Source organism: Varanus komodoensis, unplaced genomic scaffold, assembly GCF_004798865.1.
Source record: "Varanus komodoensis strain SLA01 unplaced genomic scaffold, ASM479886v1 scaffold5, whole genome shotgun sequence".
Lineage (NCBI taxonomy): Eukaryota > Metazoa > Chordata > Lepidosauria > Squamata > Varanidae > Varanus > Varanus komodoensis.
Genome location: NW_025336087.1, coordinates 16,185,035 through 16,207,569, shown reverse-complemented (window position 1 = coordinate 16,207,569; position 22,535 = coordinate 16,185,035). Strand labels below are relative to the sequence as shown.

General features: G+C 39.6%; 1 protein-coding gene across 4 annotated transcripts in view; it reads right to left on the bottom strand.

The window, feature by feature from the left end:
• The window catches only part of XRCC4 (X-ray repair cross complementing 4), a 137,066-nt gene that overhangs the window by 57,914 nt on the left and 56,617 nt on the right, over positions 1-22,535 (bottom strand). For all 4 annotated transcript variants that reach the window (XM_044446276.1, XM_044446277.1, XM_044446279.1 and 1 more), the window contains exons 5-6: positions 20,308-20,460; positions 15,210-15,313 (exon numbers count right to left, since the gene is read on the bottom strand). In XM_044446276.1, coding sequence (XP_044302211.1) covers positions 15,210-15,313; positions 20,308-20,460 — 257 coding nt within the window. The remainder of the gene's footprint in view (positions 1-15,209; positions 15,314-20,307; positions 20,461-22,535) is intronic.

Here is a 22,535-nt window from a genome sequence, read left to right as displayed (position 1 = left end):
TACAGATCAAGAGGATTACATGTATAAAGGGGGGGGAGGGGGGAGAGAAAGCTCCAGTAATAGAAGAAGGTGCCAAAAGGGGCCAGAGGAAGACTGTTCACAGAACTGTAGCTTGCTTTGCACATAATGAGCATTTAGATAATGCTTGGGCTGGGGTTTCAAAGCACTTCACTTCTCAGCAACTACAACAAGCCACAGTTATTAGCACTATTCCCATTCTGCAGATGAGAAAACAGTCCTGAGCCTAAGAGGTAACTACTGCCTAATACCACCCCATGAGTTGAAGGCAGATCAGATACAACCCTTCTACACACACACACACTCACTCACTCAGACACACAATCAAGAAGTAGAGCATGAACACTGATAGATCATGGAATGTGCTCCAGAGTGCTCATCTGGTGAGCTCCTAAGACCAGTTCTGTTCACTGCCTGATGACCCAAGGCAGTTTACATAATCCTCTTCTTGTCCATTTCATCCTCACAACAAGGTAGGCTAGGTTAAGAGTCAGTGATTATTCCAAAGTCACACAGTGGCATGGCCAAGTGGGGCCTAGAACCTGAAACTGTTAAGTCTCAGTCCAGTACTCTAATCAACACTCCACATTGGCTCTGTTCTGTTTACTAAGAACCAATCCTAAAGGACTGACATTTGATAGATGGGGGGCTCCAGCCTCAGAGTTTTCTGGCAGAGTAGGAGAAACACTGGGTTGTCAGCCTTCCATTCTCCCTAAAGTCATTTTGAGCTCAATGGGCTCAAAGACCCATCTACTTCCCCTGCCATCCCAAAGTCCAGAACTGAGAGGCTTGTGAATCTGGTGGATCCATGTCCTTTCCCCTCCCATTGATGTGTCCCCTTTCCATCCTCCTCATTCTCTGCTGGGGTCACACCACCACTCTAGGAAAAAACGCTTTTCACAGTGGCTGGAAAGAAGCAGGGGCCTACACATTCATGGCTCCTGACACACTATCTGGGGAATTCATGAGTTTCAGTTATTGCAGCCTGAGGATGTGGACAAGGTGCTTGGGATGGTATGCCCTACCACCTGCTCACTTGACCCTTGCCCTTCTTGGCTACTTAAGAAAGTCAGTTATGGGATCACTCCCTGGGTTCACGAGGTTATCAGCGCCTCACTGAGGGAGCCCGGTCCCTGCCCCCTTGAAGAAGGTGGTGATCTGGCCTGTCCTGAAGAAGGCGTTCCTGGACCCAGAGTTGCCAACTGGTTGCCAACATCCCATTTTTGGGCAAGGTGTTAGAACGGGTGGTGGAGGGACAACTCCAAGTACTCTTGGATGAAATGGATTATCTGGGCCCATTTCAGTCTGGCTTCAGACCCGGTTATGGCACTGAATCTGCCTTGGTCACCCTGTATGATGACCTGTGCAGGAAGAGGGACAGGGGGAGTGCATCCCTGTTGGTTCTCCTGGACCTCTCAGAAGCTTTCAATTCCATCGACCATGGTATCCTTCTGGATAGACTGGCCGGGTTAGGAGTTGGAGGTTCTGCATGGCAGTGGTTTCGCTCCTACCTGGTCAGCCGATTCCAGGTGGTGGTGCTGGGGGACTATAGCTTTGTGCCATGGGGTTGCGCAGGGCACTACTTTGTCCCCCATGCTCTTCAACATCTACATGAAACTGCTAGGAATGGTCATCAGGAGGTTTGGGCTGCAGAATCATCAGTATGCTGATGACACCCAACTCTACCTCTTGTTTACATCTACTCCAGATGAGGCAGTGGATGTACTGAACCAGTGCCTGTCCAAGGTAATGGGCTGGACGAGGGCCAATAAACTGAGCCTCAATCCAAATAAGATGGAAGTCCTGTTGGTGGGTGGATCGAGGTTTCAGGTAAGTGATTTTGACCTTGTCCTGGACAGGTTAGCACGCCCTCTAAAGGACAGGGTCCGCAGCATGGGAATACTCCTCGACCCAGAGCTGTCACTGGAAATCCAGGTGGCAGTGGTGGCAAAGAGTGCTTTCCTACAGCTTCAGCTGGTCCATCAGCTGAGTCCTTACCTGGACAAGCACTGCCTAGCAATGGTGATTCATGCTCTGGTTAACCTCCCGGTTGGATTATTGTAACACGCTCTATATGGGGCTGCTCTTGAAAATGGTCCAGATACTTCAGCTGGTACAGAATAGAGCGGCCAGGCTGCTGACGGGGACAGACTGTTATTCTCATATAATGCCAGTCCTCTATCAGCTCCACTGGCTTCCAGTCGAAGTCCAGGCCCAATTCAAGGTGCTGGTTTTGACCTATAAAGCCTTGAACAGCTTGGGACTGGGATACCTGAAGGAACGTCTCCTTCTTTATATGCCCCCCACGCCCCTTAAAATCAGCGAGGGAGGCCCTGTTCCAAGAACCCTCCTTGGAAGAGGTAAAAAGGACATCTACTTGGAGTAGGGCCTTCTCTGCAGTGGCACCCAGATTGTGGAATGCGCTTCCTGGAGAGGTTCGCCTGGCACCAAGCTTATACTCTTTTCAGCGCCAGGTCAAAACCTTTTTATTTTACTGTTATTTTAAGAATTAGAGTTTTTAGATTTTTAAACTTAACAATCACATTTTATTATTTTATCCATTGTTATTTATTTTTCTTATGATTGTGATTTATTCTCTTGTTCATTATTGGTTTGACAGTATCCCATTAGTAAAGATTGTATTTATCATACTTTATTTATTACTATTTATTATATTATGGATTGTATTTCCATTGTTCTGATTTTATATTCTGTAAGCTGTCTTGAGATGTTTAGTGAAAAGACGGGATAAAAATGTTTTATTAAATTAATTAATTAATTAAATTATTAAATTCTCTCTAAACCACTATCACCTTTCAGAAACTATGCAGGCTTAAAACAGAAAGCTGTTCATGACTAGAAAGCCCACACAAGGGGCAGTATTCAACACTGGTGCTGTACTCTTCCACCTCTCTTGGGCTAGCCGAATTCACCACTGGCACCACAGAACCAGCACTTCCCACAGTAATCCCAGAAATGAGCAGAAAAGCTTGTTTTTTGGAATGGGACAGGTCACCAGAGCTTACTTCTGAAGGCTCTGCTCTCCAGCTGCCCTGTTCTGGAAATGAGTGTTTCATTCATTTCCGAACACCGCGTGATGCACAAATTTCCCATTGCCCTGGTGGTGGGTCCCACTTGCATAGGGGCAGCATTGAGTACAGGCCAAGATATACAAAATGGGCAAGGCACAATTTTGCCTTCTTCCCAGAGAAAGGCTAAACAAATTTCACCCTGAAATATGAAATGCTGTAAAAATGAAGTACTGCTGTGAAACGAGTTATACTCTTTTGCCACTTGGCTGGAACCAAAGTTTCTTTCTTGATGGAAATGTTCCTTCTGCTTATGGAAGTTCTTCCATTGGAGAACATTCATCAGAGAATCTTTGGATTCAACCCAATTTTTCTAGACAAATGAGAAATGTTTAAAACTTAGTGTACAGTCAATGTTTAATTCTTTACCTTTTATTCATTAAATATTTCAATACTTTATAAGAATGTGTTTGAAACAATAATAATATTAACAGTGACAGAAGTCATCATCCTGTTAACATAAAACATTTAAAATATAAAGTGAAACCCCTAAATTATAGGTTAAGGGGGAAAAAACTAATGATGGGGGCTTATAAAAATGTTTTGATTATGAAAGAAGTCAGGGCCTGTTTCAAGATACAACAATGAAAGCTTTATAATATTCTTTGAATCCTCTGTCACATGGATCACAGGTAAAAGCTCCATTACAAAGCTGGTGAAAGCTAAGGAATTATAATTTCGTTATCTGAAATGTCTTGCCCACAAATTGATTTTTTTTCTGTATTATTTTCTTTCAAACGCTTAGCAGGACTATAGTACCTACCTATATTGAGTGCAAAATTTTTCTTGCCGTGTGTACATGACAGCCCAAAAATCGATGAAAGGCAAGCTGTTCATTAGTACAGTATTCAACTGCTTGGAATATTTTTCTGTAAATGTGAACATATTGCCAAAAGCTTAACATTTTCCCCATAAATTTGTAATTTACAAAGTTTACATTTTCAGCATAGTTTTATCTGAACTGTTTGTGCTATTCAATCCAGTGAAGCTCAGCAGTATAAATTTATTTTATTTATATTTATATAAATATAAATAAATATATTATTTATATTTATTTATATTTATATATCTACCTTTATTTTTTCCTTTTGAGGAATTCAAGGTGGCTTATTTAATTCTCACTCTAAGTCTTATCCTCACAACAACTCTGTGAAGTAGGTTAGACTGAGAGTCTGTGACTGGCCCAAAACCAGTGAGCATGGGTGAGGGGAAATTAGGATCCAGATTGCTGGTGTCCCCAGTCCTACACTCTCAACCACTCCACCAGACTAGCTTTCCAAAGAAAAAGCTAGATGCGCCCCATGTGAGGTCCAATACCTTCAATTTAACCTAATTTCTCAATTTCTTCAAGCAAATGGTTAGAAAATGCAATAATACCACCTCATATAGAAAAGGAAGATAGCTATGAATACTGCTCCTGTTCTTAAGCAATCTAGAAATAAATACGTGACAGTGCAACAATAAAAAGTCCTATCTTATCTATTTACACTGCAGCCACCCAGCATGACATCAGGACCAAGGGTAAAAGAGGTGGAAGGAGACTCAAGACTCACTCAGGCAACAATCAGATACTTGAAAAAAGGCAAAGTCAGGAATGAGCAGGGGGTCAGGTACCAACCGTGCATGACAAGACAACAGAAGGCAAAATCAGGAACAGCAAGAGTTGGATACCTGGCAAAAGTTCGGCAGAACCAAAGACAAAGGCAAGGTTAGGAACATGCAAGACACAAAGACACAGCAGAATCAGAAGCAGCTATCATGAAGATTCATGTTGTACAAAGATATGTAGCGCTGGGGAGCCTTTTATAGGGCCTTCTGTGGTTCCCAGCTGGTCTGCATCACTGCTTTGAGTCTAATTCTGCAAACACCTATAGGTCTGACGTAAGTATTTGCAGGATGAACCAGGCTGCCTTCTCCATCAAGCCACCAGGGGAAGCGCCATTCCTTTACAGGCACAAACACCACCACCACCGCATTATGGAGATCCTGTAGTTTAGCTATGCTTTGTGTGAAGAAGTACTTTCTTTTATCTTTTCTGAATCCTCCACCAATCCAGTGGGTTCTAGAATTATTAATAATATCAGTCTATCCAATTTCTCTACACTGTGTGTAATTCTGTACACCTTTATCATGTCTTCCCCTTACTTTTGCCTTTTTTCCAAGCTAAACAATCCCAACATTGTAGAATTTATTCACAAGGGAATAGCTGCAGCAATTTTAGTTGACCTTTTCTGTACTTTTCCAACACTGCAATATCCCTTTTTAGGTGAGGTGACCAGAAATATACACATATCACATATTGTATATGTGTGGTATACACATATACCACAGATATATGTGGTAAATGGCACAGATTTGTATAGGGCAGTGAGAATTTTCCATTTTATTTTCAATTCCTTTCTATGTCTGATACAGAGGTGAGTTTTTTTTCACAATAGCTGCACACTAAACTAAGATTTTCATGAGGCTAGCCAGCAACATCCCCAAGATCTTTTTCTCAGCAAGCACTAGTTCAGTTTCCATCAGCTTATAATTGAAGTTGGAATTTTTTGCCCCAATGTGCATCAATTTACACTTTAATTTACCATTTTGATTTTTCTTCCAGGCTGGAAAAATCCTTCGGGAGTTCCTTGCAATCTCTTTCAGAACTAACTATCCTAAATTATTTGGTGTAATCAGCAAACTTGGCCACTTCACTGCACTCTCTTAATCCCAGATCATTTATGAACACACTGAATGGCAATGATCTTCACAGAGAACCCAGCAAAATCCTTTTGTTTATGTGCTTCCACTGGAAGAATTTATCATTTATTCTTACTTTCTCCTTTCTCGTCTTGAAGCCATTACTGATAAATGAGAGAGTTTCTCCTCTTACTCCATGACTGCTAAGCTTGTCCTGGAGTGTTTGGTGAGGAACCCTGTAAAAGACCTTTTGGAAGGCCAAGTAAGCATGTCTTCCAGATGATGGCTGCATACATGTTTTCTGACATTCTGAAAAAACTCTGAAAGGTTAGGAAGAAAAGACTGAATTTTGCAGAAGGTATATTGATTCTTTTTCAGCAGTGTGTGTTTTTATAAGCTTGCCAATTTTATCATGAATAATGCTTTCAACAAATTTATCTTGAACCTGTCTGAAAATCCCTGAAACCCTCCTGGATCCACTAAAAAACACACACACACACACAAAAACTAGTGTTACAGTGAGCATTGTCCAGTCTTCTGATACTGAGTTCGTAAGATGTTTTTGTTAGAAGATCAGCAATTTTATATTTCAGTACTTTAAGAACTCTGGGATGGATATTTTCTGAGCAGTAAGATTCATTAAATTTCAATTTGTCTATGAAGTTAAGAACTTCATCTTTTGTCACAATTATTTTCCCCACTCCCTCAAACTCTCTTCCTGAAAACATTAAGTTCAGTTACAACTATTTGTCCTGTTTCTTCTTCATTGAAGAAGTTAAATGAAATTAAAGTAATGTATTCAAATTCTTTGCTGCCTACTTATCCTCCTTTAGTATCCTATAATTCAATTGTTTTCTTGCTTCTGATATATTCTTGATGCCTTTGCTGTTGCCAAAAATTTGAAGGGACTTAAGCCTCTCGCTTCCCCCTCACAGCTTTTTTACCAATTCCCTGATTTTACAAAAGTTTCCCTTCTGGGATTAAAGGTATCTATGAAGGGCTTCCCTGCTAATTGCCCTCTCTAATACATGTTGATAGCACTGTGGTTGCTGTTTCCAACTGATACATTTACATCTTGTTCTTGTGCTGAGAAACACCAGTGAGCTTAAATCCAGGGTCACTTCCTCTCTGATCAGTTCCATGGGCAAAGTCATTTAGGAAACTGAGAAATCTAATCTCTTTGTAGGGCTTTAACATGCATTTATCTAGGCAATGTAAGGATAATTGTAAGGATAATCAACTGCTATTACAAGGGCTTCCTTGTTTGGAGGCCTCCCTGAGTGTTCTTGTCTGGGGGACAATAGCAAGTTCCTTTAATTTTGTCTGATTGAATCTCCTATTATCACAAGCCCCCAGAGATGCATCCTCAATGTGACATGACATCTGCCCATATTCCTCAGAATGGGATCCTCCTAAAAGATTTTTTCTTCAGAATGATGCCTTCCTTCTTCAAGGCCTCCATCTTCCATGCCAGCATATTCCATCTTCCATTCCAGCACAAAAGCTGTCACCCAGGAATTGGGACACTACTATTTGTGTGTCCCCAAAGGTCACACCCACCAACCTTCCTACCCATTAACTCTTGCTTTCAGGGCCAGACCTCAAATGAAGCAGGACCCTCATGCAGCAGAGCAGGAGCATTAGCAAACTGCATTGCTCTCCACTGCTGCCCTCCCAGGAGGTTCTGTCATTTCCCCACAACCTACCATGAGGACTCTGGAAAGCCCTAGAAGCCCAACCTTCCACTGGGGCATTTTTTCAGTTTATTTTAATGGTCACTCATCCTTCTGTGCAGGGGAAGAATGAGCTCCACTCCTCCGGAGCAGCCAGATTCCAGAAACGGATGCAAGAAGACTACTGGTTTGTTCCACTGAATTTTTATGCATGGCGTCTGGCAGAGTTTGCCCTCCAAGCCATGAAGGTGCTAGAAGCAGTAATCTAATGATGTATATATTTGTGAATGTTACTCAGTTTGATTTCTTCTTTTCATCCAATCTAGGTGTAGCTGTGGATGACTGGAGTGAGATGGATGAACTCTGGTAACATTAAACTCAGTCTGGACATGACAGAAGTGCTGTTCATTGGAAGCATAACAAACAACAGAATTTGACCTATGCTGGAAAGGGTTGATCACCCACTTAAAGACCAAGTTTGATACTACAAGACTGAAAGTAGTTTATAGCCACACAACTCATGCCCATTGCTTGTATTACTTTTCACTACCCCAAATTATTTTGCCCCATAATGATCTGCCCTCTTTGCGAAAAACAAGCAGAGGAATTAATAAAGTGAACTGTAATACTGTATATGATTCAAATAAAAGCTAAAGTTATTTAAATATGGAGCTCAATTTCTTACACTTCAAAGAAATGGAGAATGTATCACACTAATTTTAAAGAGTAGGATTATTTTTTCCTTGAAGAGAATAACTGGATGCATTTCTAGCAGAAATGGGACCATTTCACCAAGAGATTATAGGAAGCGAAGCAGCATTCCAAGAATCACAACTCTCCAGTACTCTTTCCTATCCAAAAGAAAACAAAATGATGTTACATCATTCTTTCACCTTTCAGCACTGAGAGAAGTAGGTAGCTCATAACTATTAATAAGTCGTACCATGCTGCCATACCTCTTTCAAAAACAAAGTTTTCTTTCCCAGAATACCAGTCGCAAAATCAGCAACGGTGCTAGTGGTCAGATACACATAGGTGAAGCTTTGGCATCATGGAAGAAAAGTGTCTTTACTGTACACACACACACACTTAAACACAAGAGGAAGGAAGCTTCATGAGCACATGAGAGGGGATGCAATTGCCTCCTGTGCCTGCAGGACTCGTGGACATGGCAGGAACCACAAAATCAGCTGTGGGTTCTGGGATGAGGTTTGTCTCCCTTAAAAGGTTGTTTTTGGTGAGGGGGTCACTGAAACAGATTACACAAAAATAGGGCATTTGAGTACAATTTTGTTTTATAGCTAAAAGTGATGTTCCTTGTTGACAGAACAACATCCAAACCATTTTACTTTGCAACAAGATCAAGAGTTTGTATCATCTCATTTACAAGAAATCCTGTTTCATTAAACAGATTATCCATTTGCCAAATGGAAAATGATCCCCCTATGCAATTTTCTAGCCAAGCCCAGCAATTTTCATACACTGTAAGCGTTTGCTTGCTCCCCACCCCACCTCACCCCCAAGGAAAGTCACACTGGTTTCTGTCACACAGTTAATTCTGTGGTCTCCCAGTCATCTTATTTGAAATAATAAATCTTTTTCAGGCCTGTGAGAAAGTCCAACAGAGCTGTCTGACTAGACGGTTAAAGATCAACCTTCAGAAGGTCATGCCCTGATGCTGCTAGGGACCCTCAGGCGAGGAGCCGAATTTTGTTTTTCTGCTAGCCTGCACTATTTGGCCTCATTTCTTATTTGGCCTCACGTCTCTTATTTCAATCTTACCAAGAAAGAAAACAAGCAGGAACTGGTAACCTACTCTTACATTGGTAATTTATTACCAAAACACCTGCTATGTTCTCCAAACCTATCTTTACTTATGGCAGTGCATGCTAACTTTGTTAGCAAAGGATATCAGAAGACAATTAAAAACCCTAGCCCTAGCAGGAACCACATTATATAATGTAAATTGTTAATATAACAGAAAATGCAATTATTTTTGTTACTGTATTACATTTATACACTGCCTTTCTTTCTCTTGTAAGAAACCCAAAGCTTACAAGTTTCCCATCCCCTCCAGTTTTATCCTCACAACAACCACCTTGTGAGGTAGGTTAGGCTGAGAGTTAGTGACTAGTCCAAAGTTTATGGCTGACTGGGAACTAGAATCCAGACTGCCAATTCCAGATTGATACTCTAACTACTATGCCACTGGCTCTCCTTTGCCACACTTTCTATTTTCTCTCAGAATTTTATTGGAAAACTGTATAACATCATACATTGGACAGAATTCACAAAGATACGATAATAGAACTTAAGTTGTATTTTCAGACTGCTTGACATAGTTGAATTAATAGTATGAAGTATGCTTAAGAATAAAAATATTCCTATGGTGCTTGACAGCCCAGTACACTATAGTAGATCTTGAAATATATTTAATCTGAAACCCAATAAGGAATACCATTAAAAACTCCAGGTCTCAGATATGAGTAGTATTACTGGCATTAAGAGCTAATATTATTCTGCCTCTCCATAATTTCTAATGGTACATAATTTGCATTATGAAATCAGAATGTTCTTCCCTGCCCCACATTACTGACTGCTGCTGGTGTTGGGAGAAAATGCACAGTATCATCAGGGTAAGAGGCAGATTCTATCTAAAAAGGATAAAGAAATGCCATTTTCACTGACAGCTGTGGGTTTATGGTAATAACTAATTTGGTTTGGACTGGCAGACAATACTGAGGCTGTTCTATGGATTCCAAAGCTGTCACTGTATGTAGTTAAGGAGATAGAATAATCAGCCAGAATCAGAATACTGTAAAAACTACCTTCATTTGGAACCAGCAGTTGTGTTTTCACTCTTCTGTATAATAGATTGCTCCAGATCAAATTTCCCAACAAATAAGTAGTGTTTCGGTGTAGCAAGAAGCTTGTTTTGTTAAGTACAACAGCTTACACTTTTCAGATGTTAAAATGAAGAAACCACTGGCCCAGGACTTTTGAGTGCTGAAAATGCAATCAAAGCAACCTATGACTATGTACCAGATATAACCCAAGTAGTAAATTGAATGCTTTTATTAGTAATTTGTACCAAACTGCAACACTTAAAAGTTATGAGAAAGAATGATAAAAGTAGGATAGACTACACTTTGCAGATCAGAGATCTGACGATAATTTTGCCAAAGGACAGCTGTAATAGCCCAGCTTGAGTACCAGTATACATAAACAAAATAAAACCGCTTCCCAGAGCTGCTATGCTTTGCCAAAGAAAGCACAGTCAGGTAAGAGCTATAAACAGCTGAGAGACCTGTAAACATTAAGCCCTAATTTGCTTTGAGCACACAAGAAAGCAAAATGATTTATAAAGATCCTTCCAATTTCAGCTATGCACACATTGTGTCTGTTTCAAATCTACTTAAGACCAAACGTCAGAGCACTGACATCGTTTCAACATTATTTATAGGTTTAAGAATGACTGGGAGAGCAATTTCCTAGGTAAAGTGCTAAGAAGCCTTTGTTTCTTTCTCTGAAAAGGCTACTATGCTCTTGCTAATTTTATTCCCCACATAAGCTTTCAGTTTGGTGAGAGACCTTGCAGTATCTATACATGGACATTTATGCAGCAGTAAAACTCATTCCCTTAGCTATATAATGAAGTCCTTTAGGATTAGCCTCTGTAAAACTCCTTTTTTCACTTCAGTCTTGCCTGAAAGACACAATGTAGTCTTTAAAATACTGCTCAGGTAGCACATGCTCTTCCAAATTGTGTCTTCATAAATGCAGATGACCCTTACATCAGTCACAGTAAGAAACAACAAACCTGATGTAAGAAACTGGAAAGGCTTAACCATGTGAATGTAAGACTCTTTTAAAAAATCCAGTTGTGTATTTAGTCAAACAACTGATCTAGATTTTTTAGTTTGATGGCCAGCAGTTTTCCAAAGCCTGGAGTAGAGATTTTTCCTGGTATTGACTCCTGCCACATTTCCCTGTCTCAATGTGGCAGGCACTAAGGCTCCTTATTCCATATATTTCACTTACTGAGGAATGAGTATCCTAAGCAGGGAAGGTGCCTGCCCATTTCTGGATCCTAAAAAGCAGGAAAATAATGGTAATAAAATGAATCGATAAATGTTTGACTACTTATTCATACCTTATAATGCAGCACTCCCCAACCTGGGAAACTTCAGAGGTATGTGGACCTCAACTCCCAGAATTCCCATCCAGCCGGGCCATTGACTGGAAATTCTGGGTGCTGCAATCCAAATGTGTCTGGCAGCTACAAGGTTGGGGAAGGCTGTTCCAAAGAAAATTTCAAGCATATTTTTTCCCTGAGATATAGTGGTGGTGACTTTCCTGATGATATCACAGGACCCAGCTAAGCAGCAGTTGGATGCACACTGGTTTCTGTACACATTTGTACCAAATAGATTTATCAGACTTTAAGCCAAGAGAAAAAAGGTATTGTTGAAGTGAGCACAAAAGAATGCTTCCAGATTGGCTCACTTAGTAACGTATAAAGCTTGTTGCTCACTACTTCCACGTATGTACATAGCCAGCATCAAGGTTCTGGTCTTTAATTATCGCAATTGCCAGTAAACGTGCTTCCTTTTTTCAGGGAGTCACATAAAGAATACAAAATGCAACTGGGCTCTGTTCCAACCTTCCCCTCTAGATGTTTAAACTAAAACTTCTATCACCCACAACCATTGGCAAAAAAAAACATTTTTTTTAGCCAAAAATGCACTGGGGGGGTGTTATTTATCGTATAATTTTAGTATTTATTTTATTACTCCTGTATTTATTTATGTGTTGTGCGCCGCCCCAAGGCTTTGTTGCGATGGGGCGGCATAGAAATGTTTTAAATAAATAAATAATAAAATTTGCAGTCTAATACACAAGACTGGGGAAAGCTACTCTATCCATTACACAAAGTACTGCTACATATGCAGGTCCTCCGGTGTAAAGAAAGGTGAATGAAGAAACTTCCAACACTCACATGAGAGATGAGAGAATATTCCATTCCTACCTTGGGGAAGAAGAGCTAGCTCTTTCACCATACTCTACTGTGCAGAACTGAAATCCTTCTCAATCACAATTCCAGATAGATTTCTAATCATCAACATGTGGTCTAAGTCAGTATTTATTTACTCATATCCTTGTGCTAAACACAGTAATCATAATCTAGAGAAGAAGGCTCCATCCTATGTCACCTGGCTGGACATTCCCTCCCTCCTTCCCTCAGCTTCTCATGAGCCCCTGAAGTCTGGATTGAAAGTCCCCCAGTCCTCTGAAGTAGCCCCTGGGAGCGCAGGTACCCACAGGTCAGGGGAAATGTGTTCCAGTTGTGTCCATTCCACTGGTAAACAAACACTATTGAAAACAGCCCATAGTCTCTCAAGTGGCACCAGAGAATTGCTCCCTCCACACTTGCACATATGAAGTTGTACTGTTTCCACTTCATATGAGTAATTCTATTGATTTTAATGACACTGAGTTCTGTAGCATAGGTCGACAAACGGGGAGTTGAGGTTTTGAAAGCCAAATGGGTTTACTGAATTAAATGACTTTTTTGTACATTGCCTTCAATAAATATATTTTGGATACTGCCATTTAAGTAAAAAGACCAAAGCCTAATGTGAAATAATAAGATGCCAAATGTTTTTCCAATTGATCTCTAATGTGAAAGTAAAGAGGCCCTGCATACTTTTGTTTCTATATTTCCCACCATGATGAAGCTGAATACAGATCTCGTTGTGTTTGTCATTTTGCTATGCCAACCTACCCCTACAACCCAATTTATACAATAAGCCAAAAGGTTTCTGCTAATAGAAGCCCATGTTGACAGGTTCAATTTAGGGGGGAAAATTTGATATGGTAACGTTCCACAAGAGTGAGCTGTCTTTCAAATGTCTGTTCTGTAGCAATATCCATTTGCAGAAAGGTTTTGAAATTAACAGCTGTGCTTTCCTACAATTCTGCCCATCATGCAGAAGTAGAGATAATGTACAGGCTATTTTATGTATTTGCTATGAGAAACACATTTATGGCAGCTGAGATATAGCAATATGGGAAGTTGAAATTAATTTACGATTTCATTTAAGAACAGAACATTCTGCTACTTTGGAGTCTGGTTGTACTTTAAATTGATAATAAAGAAGGATAAAAAATTATTCATATTGCTGCTGGCCTGCCTATTCTTATAAATCTCATGTGTTAAATTTCACATATCTTTAACACCTTACTGAAAGTATGTCCGTCATGCTATGCCAAAGCAGTGAAAAGTGTCCTGTGGAGAGCTTTTCATCATGAAGATGAAAGAGAGCTCCCAGGCCTTTCAGACTGAGACTCACTGGAACTCTCTGGAAAGACAGATGCTGTCTTTTTAATAGTAATTATTACTTTACTCTGGCAGAGTACTAAATCCTCCACCATTTTCATCACTTAGGAATTGCATTAATTAAAGCTGACTCTCTCTCTGTCTCTCTTCTCTCTCCTCTTCCATAACTGAATTTTATTTATTTCAGGAGCTTCCAGGTTGGTGTGGATCAGGAGGAGGAGGTTTTGTCTTGTTAAGGATATATATTTGTAATTAACAAAAGTGTCGCAACAAATATTGCATTGCTTACGTGGCAGGGTAGCTTTAAAAGAAATCCCAAATATGGAACAATCCTCTACTTGAGGGAGGTCCAAGTAGCATGCATAAGTCATAACAATAATTAAAAAAATATTTCAGAACATAGTTAAGTTAGCAGGATACATTCCTTTAAATAAACACAATGTATTCAACTTTCCATGAACCTGGAATGGAATCATGCTGCTTTTTAATCAGTGCAATTTTGAAAAATAATTGAGTGATCTAGCATTCAGATGCAGATATGGCTAATGAACTACCGCCATTCATCTCAAAACTTTTCAGTGCAGAATGTCTAAGCTTTTGAATCATAGTCAGACATACTGTATAAATACCTTGATTTTAGCAGTTATTTTGAAGCTCATTTACAGTAGGTTCATTTTAAGTTGCTATTTCTAACTAGCTCCCCCATATACAAAAGAGATTAACAGTGCAGCCCTTTAAAAGTTTAGTCAGATGATTCAGCCACCTTGACTGAAACTAAGCAGGTCAGAGTCTGGTCAGTGCTTGGATGGGTGACAGCCTAGAAACCCCATGCACTCAAGTACCAAGGCTGAATTTAAAAGTCCTAATTAAATAAAACCTACTAAAGCCAAATTAGTACACTGGGACTAGCAAATGTGCATAAGGTTGCAGACTAAACTAATTTCAAGTTTGAGAAGTAATTAAGAAGGCATGTAACATAATATTCAGAAATTACTGTCTACTAGAATAATTTCCCACCTGCAAATGGCAGTTATTTACTTGTTTGGAGAATTCATGAACCACCTTCAGCATAAGCTCTGACTGTGATGTACATTAAAAGAGTAAAATAAATAAATCACATAAAGTAATATAAATACAGAAACAGCAGTCAATAAACTTGGCTGTAATGAAATCGTATGTTAAAGGAAAAGAAAATAGAAGAGAATGAATGCTTGCATTACCATTTTTTTTCCAGATACATGTTTTAAACATGTATTCCTTTTTGGAGATTTACTTTTAATTGAAAGCTTTTATATTAACTTGCTGTAAAGTAGTCTGAAAGTTTTGGTCTACATTATGTTATAGCTCTTTAAAATAAAGGGTACAGATTTGAGATCCCTCTTATATAAACATCTTGGTCTACTTTACCTGGTGCTGATGTGGAGGGTTGTATCAAATTTTCACTTTCTTCATCAGTGCTTCTTTCATAAGCTTCCTTTTCATCTCTACTTTCAGATGTTTCTGCACTGCCACTACAATGCAAATACAATACAGACAATACAAAGTCATTGTCTATTTGCACAGCATAATTTTAAAATAATTCTTTTTCAATAATCCTAACCCTAATGCTAGGAACAATTGACAGCAAAAGAAGGGGACGGCAGAGGATGAGGTGGCTAGATGGAGTCACTGAAGCAGTCGGTGTGAGCTTAAGTGGACTCCAGGGGATGGTGGAGGACAGGAAGGCCTGGAGGAGTGTTGTCCATGGAGTCGCAATGGGTAAGATGTGACTTCGCAATTAGCAAGCAAGCAAGCAAGCAATCCTTTACCTAGAAAATCTGAACAACTACAGGACGGTAGTAAATATTCTTTTCCTGGGCAAAGTTCTAGAGAGAGTGGTTGCTAATCAACTCCAGACCCTCTTGGATGAAACTGATTATCTGGTTCTGTTTCAATCAGGGTTCAGGCCTGGTTTTGGCACAGAAATAGTCTTGGTCGCCCTATATGATGAACTATGCCAGGAGTGAGACAGAGGAGTGCAACCCTGTTGATACAGCTAGACCTCTTTTGAGACTGCTTTTGATGCCATCAGCCATGGGAATAGGAGGCACTGCATTGCAATGGTTCTGCTCCCACTTGGAGGGCCTTCTCCAGAAGGTGATGCTTGGTGAATATTGCTCAGCCCCTTGGATCCTCTAGGATGGAGTTTCTCAGGGGTCTGTTCTGTCCCCTATGCTATTTAACATCTACATGAAACTGATGAGTGGGATCACCAGACTTTTGAAGGGCATTGCCATCACTATGCTGATAACATGCAATGGTATCTCTCCTTTTCATCTTCAGCAGGTAAGGTTGTGGATGTGCTGAACTGGTGCATGGCTATGATAATGGACTGGATGAGGGCTAACAAACTGAAGTTCAATCCTGACAAGACAGAGATGCTGTTTCTGGGTGATTTCTTTGATCAGATGGGGCGTGTTAACCTATTCTAGGTAGAGTTGCACTCCCACTAAAGCAGTAGGTTCACAGCTTAGGGGTGCTCCTTCAGCTATCTTTGTCACTAGTGGCTCAGGTGGCACTGGTGGCTCAGAGTGCTTTCTACCAGCTTTCACTGGTGGCTCAGCTGTGCCTTTACCTGGAAAAGGATATTGGTTTCAGTAATTTTTGCTCTGGTAATCTCTAAATTGGATTACTGCAGCACACTCTATGTAGGCTGCCCTTGAAGATATTCAGAAGCTGCCGCTACTACAGAAAGCAGCAGCCAGATTAATAACTGAGACCCAGAGGTGTGAATACATAAGACCAGTTCTGATCTATCTGCACTGGCTGCCTGTATGCTTCTAGTCCCAAATCAAGGTGCTGGTCTTAACCTATAAAGCCCTAAATAGCTTGGGACCACAGTAACTGTCAGACTACTTCTCCCAACCCTGATCTACCTAGACATTTCGCAAAGCCTCTGGGGCCTTCCTCTGGTGACAACCACCCAAGAGGCGTGGAGAGTGGTAACTAGGAGAAAGGCCTTTTCAGTGGTCCCCCCACCCAATCTTTGGAACAACCTCCCTACTGCAGCCAGACTGGCACCAAATTTGCCATCTTTTCGGTGCCAGATTAAGACAGACCTCTTTGCATAGGCATTCAATGATCTCCCTGGTCATTCAGGAGCCTAATACAATTACCCAGGTGCCTTTCTTTTACTCATATGGCCTCCCCTATATGAATATCTCTAGGGAAGTATGCAATGCATTTGCCACTGTGTCATCAGGGGCTGCATAGTTTCCTAGAGATAGTCACAGCTTTTCATTAGAGATATTCACAGCTTTTTGCTAGAGATAGTCATGGCTACCTCTAAAGAAGTATGTAACATATCTCTAGGAAATTACATGACATGTTTAGCAATGTGTCATCAGTGACAGGTTAGTTTCCTAGAGATACAGTATTCACAATTTTTCATTCTGGGTATTAGCTCAAGTATACCCAAACCGGTGTGGTTTGGAGCATGTGTAGGGCATGTAGTTCCCCTTCAGTTTTTCTGTAGCACTGGCCTTGTAACCAGACCCTCAGCTACCACAAGGCCATTTATTGTGAGAAAAGTAAAATGGCTGTACAAACAACCCTTGAGGCCGACTTCAAAAAAGCAACTCCAGGGGTTACCTGCCCCATTCCAGCAGCACAACCAAACCCTGACTCTCCAGCACCAAGTCCATATCCATCATCATTAGTTAATGTTACCTCAACAACGTTCTAAACTGTTTTAACAACTGTCTCTTTTATTTGTTTTTTACAATACTGCATACAGATTCTCTCCCTCTCTCTTCAGTACCTGTAATTACTTTATTATTACTGTATTATTATCATTATTACAATGCTGTATTGTGTTTAAGATGTTCAGTGAACATGGAAGTGTTTCTTGAGTGTTTTATACACATAGGAATGTAAAATGCACATACATATACTTACATTTGGCTTACTTATGTGATCCAACTTACATGCAAATTCGCCTTAAGGACATTCTCAGGAACAGAACTCATCTATAACCCAGGGACTACCTGTACTTTAAGTTAATTTTTTAATTCTTAATGTTTTTATCTATTGTATTTTATTGCTTTTATACTTTGCTGTAAACCGTCCAGAGAACTTTGGCTAGGGGCAGTATAAAAATGAAAATAACAAAAACAGTGAAAACAACAACAGACTTAGAGTGCAATCCAATGGCTTCCTGACATGTCCAGGGTATGGGTGGGATGCACCGGATTATTCTGGCTTCAAGATCCTACAGCTTCAGAGCTGCACCAATGCCCATCACAGCTGGACCAAAAAACCAAACCAAACCAAACCAAAACATGCTAGCTACTTCTCAGACCTCAGAAATTGGCTTCAGAGAAGAAAAGGGCTATGCCAGGAGAGGGGCTTGGAGCTGATGGCTTATGCCATATTCAAATGGTTCTCCAGCTTCCTTTCTTCCTCGTCCAGGGGACTTCATCTAAGCAGCCAAAAATGGTGATCTAGATGGAATACAGGGCAGCAAAGATAGCCACTCCAGCACATTGCACAGTATATTGGAGCAGGGGAGTGGGGGGAAGTCTTGGACTACATTCTTAAAGGACTTTGGCCAAATTTGTGTGAAACATTCACCAGTTAATTACACAAATCTCCTCTGAGGGCTGGATAGCTAATAAATTCCAGTGTTTTCATTCACAATTTATTATTCTGGCAGCTGTTTAAGCCATTAATCCTTTCAGTCTTATGCTAGCACTCTCATTTTGACAATTCATTGTTTCTAAAGGACATGGAACTTGAAGGTGAAGCATAATTTGGGACCTATAAAGGTTTGTGTTATCATCTGCCAGAATATATATATATAAAGGGAAAAGCAGACAATGGACATATCCAGACTTTCTCCCTCCTATCCTCAACCATATTTGTCCTTTCTTTCCTATGTCCTAATGCTGTCTAGGCTACCAAAAGTAAATCTTCCACTTTCTGGAGACATTGTAGCTGCTTCTGTGTTGTGATGGGAGACAGCCATCTCCTACAATTCCCTTAAAATGACTTCAGCATGTGTAACAATCTCTTTGAATATTAACTGTAGTGAAAAGCTGCAACATTAGTTTTAATTACATTAGTTTTCCTCAACTGTGATGCCCTCCAGATGTGTTGACTACCCAGCCAGCATGTCCAATGGGAAATACAGTCCAACATGTCTACTACCATCATCCTCAGCTAGTATGTTCAATGTGAGATACAGTCCAACATATCTGAAGGACAACAGGTGAGGGAAAGTTGATGTACACCAGGGATTAGCAACTTGTGGCCCTCCAGATGTTTTGGTTTACAACTCCCACCAATCCTATGTGGCCTAATCATAGGGAAAGGATTATGAGAATTGTGTGCCAAAACATTTGAAGGACCAAAGGTTGCCCATCCCCTATTTTCATTACAGTCATAGCCTCTAGTAAAGTACTTTAGTAATGTTATTTACTTTACTAGAGTATTTCTCTCTACAGTTCTGCTAAAATTTTAGTACTGTTTTCAAGACCATTTGCCATTAGGAAAGGGGCTGTATCTCCTTACCGAATACATTCATTTACAGTCCTAGTTAGTTCTCTCCATTTTCTTTCACTGAAGAAAAAATAGCAGATTTATGCCAGAAAGTGGTCACCAATTATTCTTGTTTTAAGTAAATCTAAATGAGCTCTATTCCCCCCTTTTCCACTTACAGGAAATAAACTTGAACTCCAAATAGTCATTATTCTAGCTAGTTTTAATTGTTTTATAATCACAAATATTGCCAAGGAAGGTCCAGTCTGATATCTCATTAGCTAACATATTTATCCTTCTTTTAAAGCCAGGGTTAAATATAGGCATAGAGTGTCTATAGGAATATAGACAAAACATTAGTGAGTTTCAAATGAAGTTTCAAACTCAGTAGTGTATTAATAAGGTTCAACTGCAGGAATACTAAATGCATCTGTTCCTCTTATCCAAATAAGGCAACATTTACTCCAAGAACACTCCATTAAAGTTCCATATTCTCTACCAGACAAAGAACAGCAAGGCAAATCTCATTTGGCCACCTGTGAGGCAGTTGAATACCCTCAATACATGAGAAAAGGCCTTCTCTACAGTGACTTGACACCTCTGGAATAAGTTGTCATCCACCAGTACCATCATTGCAGACTTTTAGGAAAGCCCTGAAAACCTACTTTATTACTCTGGCCTTCCTCTGAGTGTGCTTTATTTGACTGGATTCTAGAAGCAGTTATATGTGTTAAGTTTTATGTTACGTTTTTGCTTTTATGTTGGTGTTTCTTGCGTTTTAGAATGTTTGCAGCTGCTGCTTCTGTTTTTACTGTTTTTATTACTGCATAAGTTTTTTATCATGTGAGTTTTATTGTTGCATGCTGCCTTGGCTGTGGTCCTGCTCTGAGGGGCAGCCAAGAAATATTAAAATATAAAATAAAATACAAAACAAAACAAAACCTTCAAACATGTTGCTTAGTAACACAAGGGAAGCAATAAACAGTACCTTGCTTCTGTAGTTTTCACTACACTTTCTTGAATTTCATTTAAACATTTTTGTAAGCTTCTTATCTTTGCCTTCTTTTCATTGAGGACCAAGATAAATCGCTTATAAAGATCAGTCTCTAGTTCTTCTTTAGCTTCAACACACTTTTGGAACCTGAAAAGCAAATGCACATTTTACTTTTACAATAAAAATAAATGGAGCTTCCAAAATGAATGGATAGTCTTAGCAGCTTAAATAAAAAGCATGTGGCATGGCAGAAATCATACAAATAGGTGTGCAAATCAAGAACAGATATTATTTTACATATATATTACATCCCTTTGGAAATGATATGATGCACGTATGAGCTTTTGTTAGATCAAATCTATATACTGAAACTTTCCAATGTCTTTAAGTAAAAACTTCAAAACAGTTCATTTAAAACACTGTTTTGTTTTTTATTTTAAAATCATTTTTTAAAAAATCTGTAGATGTAATGTTTATGTAGGACTGGCAAACACTATTGTACCCAACATACTTTGTTCTTTGGTGGAGTAGACACCACTAGCAAATTGATTTTTCTGTATCCCTACAGATTATCCTCCACCAGTCTCAAATATACTCATATATCTACTCTGGTGAGCTGGGAGCAGAAGAGGAGGGTGGTAGTCCAAGGAAAGAAAGAGGAACCGGAAGTATTGCACAAGAAGTTTGCTAGCACTATGCTGAACATAGCCCCTCAAAAATACAGGCACTTAAAACCTTATTTAAATTTTAAGTTAAGATATAGTGTCAAGTTGCTAAAGGGTTCATTCATTATGATAGTAAAAATAGTAAATGCCAGTAATATAAGAGGGTTAAAAAAGAAAAATGAAAAAGAAAAGGAGGATTCAACCACATAAATATTAATCCCTATTGGATAGAAATTACTGTTATATTCATATAAAGTGCTTCTGAAATGTGTTCACACTTCCAAATGGTATAAATTAACAGTATAACTATTTACAATAATTTTAGTTAACTTTTAGCTGAGCTGCTACAAGCATATGATAGACAACTGAGATAAATTCAGATGTTTTTACGTACTATCATAACCATTCAAAAAGCTGTGGTAGAGATGGTATATGAGGCTGTGAGTTGTATGCAATAAGCTCCGCAGGATTTCAGCTCAAAACCACTGTGGTATAGTGGTTAAAATGCAGGACTGGGTTCTAGTCCCAACTCAGCCATGAAGCTCATTGGGTGACTTTTTGGGCCAGACATAGACCCTCCACCCAACCTTCCTCTGCTTGAAAAAAGGAGGAAAATTATGTATGCCATCCTGAGTTCCTTGAAAGGAAAAAAAAAGGCAGGCTGTAAGTATAATAAACCAGCTCAGTCCACTGCCACACAGCAAAAAGTAAAACAAAATTCATAGATAATGTGAAGCTCATTTGATTCCATGATTGAGCTTAAAGATTCAAGGGAATTAGACTTTGTATTAGTAAACAACAGTGGCTATGCAGCTGGATGAGACACTGTCAGATAGCACAGAAGAAAAGGAGAGTGTAGGTCTCCAGGTTTACTCTATACTGGCTCATTAATTTGGAAACCAAATTATTGCTAAACATGCTCAAAATGTAGTAACTTATATCACTAAAGGAGTACTGGGAATGGCTGGGTTTGCACAAAGGGGGAAAGAAAAGAAGACACAGTGGCTTCTTTCCTCTGTCCTGTGTATGCTGGTTGCACAATGCCTTATTTCCATAACTACACACAGCATGCACAGGCTGGCATGTCTGATTCTGGCAAAGCTGGGTTGCAGGAGTGGCTTCCAAAACACCTGAGGACCCAAGAACAAGCCATGGATTGCAGGGGTGTCCTACGCATACATAGATTAAAAGTCTCACAACTCCCACATTCTCCAGCCTGCATGGCTTATTTCTATTGAAACATACACAGGATTGCCTTTTAAATGAAGTTTCTTCATGCACATTAAACCATAAAGAGCCAAAATACCAAGTCTGTGTTTTGAAATTTACTGAGACCTTTAAAAGATTCTGTTAAAATATTAGCAAATACAGATTTTACAGCTTTACATACTGAGTGTTCATAAAGAGAAAATAATAATATGAACTATTAACTTAGTCAGACCTCATATGCTTTATGGATAAGTTCAACAGCTGATAAATAATTCATCTAATTTAAATGCAAATAGCTGGGTATTATTACCATATAGATCAGCTCAATAACTCTTAAAAGAAAGATCA